We start from the raw sequence: 1,717 nt of genomic DNA on the forward strand, positions 1-1,717 counted from the left end.
CCCCCCACGACCTTAATTTAATCACCAAAGGTTGTTTGAGTAATCTAAAAAACATATATCTAAATGATCTGATTCAAGCTTATTAAATTAAAACATATTCTGATTTGTTTCTTATTCTATCGCTGCAAACTAAATATCTGTAGGTTGTGGACAAAACAAGACATTTAAAGATGCATTCTTGGGCTCTGGGAAACACTGGGGCAGTTGTTGCCATTTTCTGACCTTTTATAGACCAAACAACTAATCAAGAAATCAAGAAAATAATAGATAGATTAATTCATCAGTGGGAATAATTGTTGGTTGTAGTCCAAATTAAATGCATCTTAACCAACCAGGGCTCCAGACTCACTTCTTCCCTGGTAGCACCGGTGCGACAAACTTTCTCATTTGCTGCACCTCCCACCTGGTCACAGGTAAAACAATGACTTGCTGAACATCTTCTAATTAGTAGATTCTATAATTTACAGATGTTCCCTAAACGCCTCACATTGCAGCTGCAGTAGCTCCTGTTGGTATCTGTGATGTGCTCAGACAGGTGTGCGACCAAACATGACTTTAAAAAGAGTAAACCAGGACGTTCTAATGTCAGATTTGTCCAAAATAAAACTGATTTCTTTTTTTTTTCTTTTTTTAACATGCATTTCTATGAGAGGAAAAAACAGTGAATGCAGGTGCGCTCCATTCTTCTAGAGAAGACCGCATTTTAAAGAGTAAATACCGCAGCACACTGAAGTTATTGAAGTATTACTTCCCACCACTGTGGTTAACACAGCAGCTTCCTGTGCCGGCTAGAGTGACACTAATACAGCTTAATGATCGTCATGCACTTGCACCAATAAGACCACTCAAAATTTTACCCCTGTTGACAACTAACAAGGACTTAACAATTTTTTGACATATAGTCTCAGATCAGGCTGACCTGAGTGTGTCTCCGTCCTTCTGCAGTCTCATGTATCGCTCCTGCGCTGGCCGTCCATCCCCAATATCTCTAATTCGGCGCCTCAAGTTCAGGAGGCATCTGTGGTGTAGTACATTGATGTCATCCATCTGAATGGAGAAAACAAGACAATTATTTATTAACACCATGAGCTCTGCGCCATGTCTGCTGTCCTTGAAATTTGTTACCTGCAACTAACAAATTAGGAGTCATATTTCCATTAACCAGTTATTATTTTAATTTATACCTTTCAATGAACTTCAGAACAAAATATTCCTTAAAATGAAGGTGTTGTGATCACATTGCTTGTTCTGTCTAGACACGGTTGATATGGTCTGGGGGTGCATGAGAAAGGATTTTTACCAATATTTGAATTTTGACACCCAGCATATGCTCTAATGTTGCACTAATGTGAGAATAAAGTGAACACTGTGAGTATTATATAACAAACCGATTTCTTAGTAGCATGATTTTAAAGTTATCAGTGAATCAAAGGCTTGAATTATGAATGCAGTTTTTATGTGGGCAGACGAGGAGTGATTTCAAAATGAGGGCGCCTAATATTTTCCTGTATTTGTGTTTATGACCATAGGCCTGAATGATAAAAGAATAGAGAGATGTACCTGTGATGGACATGCCATTAAAAGCATTGAGAAAACTGTTTAATAGAATGTTCACTAATTCCACTTAAATGGATGTTTCAATTAACACTTAAAGTCTCTCTTAAATTAAACAGCTAATAAGACACATAATGGAAACACAACATCTGGTACATGACCA

The 1,717-nt window shown here is 37.6% G+C and overlaps 1 protein-coding gene across 2 annotated transcripts in view; it reads right to left on the bottom strand.

The window, feature by feature from the left end:
• Positions 1–1,717, bottom strand: part of spryd3 (SPRY domain containing 3) — a 74,661-nt gene that overhangs the window by 70,258 nt on the left and 2,686 nt on the right. For both annotated transcript variants that reach the window (XM_008293793.1, XM_008293792.1), the window contains exon 2: positions 920–1,047. In XM_008293793.1, the coding sequence (XP_008292015.1) occupies positions 920–1,047 (128 nt within the window). The remainder of the gene's footprint in view (positions 1–919; positions 1,048–1,717) is intronic.

The sequence above is a fragment of the Stegastes partitus genome, unplaced genomic scaffold, assembly GCF_000690725.1.
Source record: "Stegastes partitus isolate 25-593 unplaced genomic scaffold, Stegastes_partitus-1.0.2 Scaffold913, whole genome shotgun sequence".
Taxonomy (NCBI): Eukaryota; Metazoa; Chordata; class Actinopteri; family Pomacentridae; genus Stegastes; species Stegastes partitus.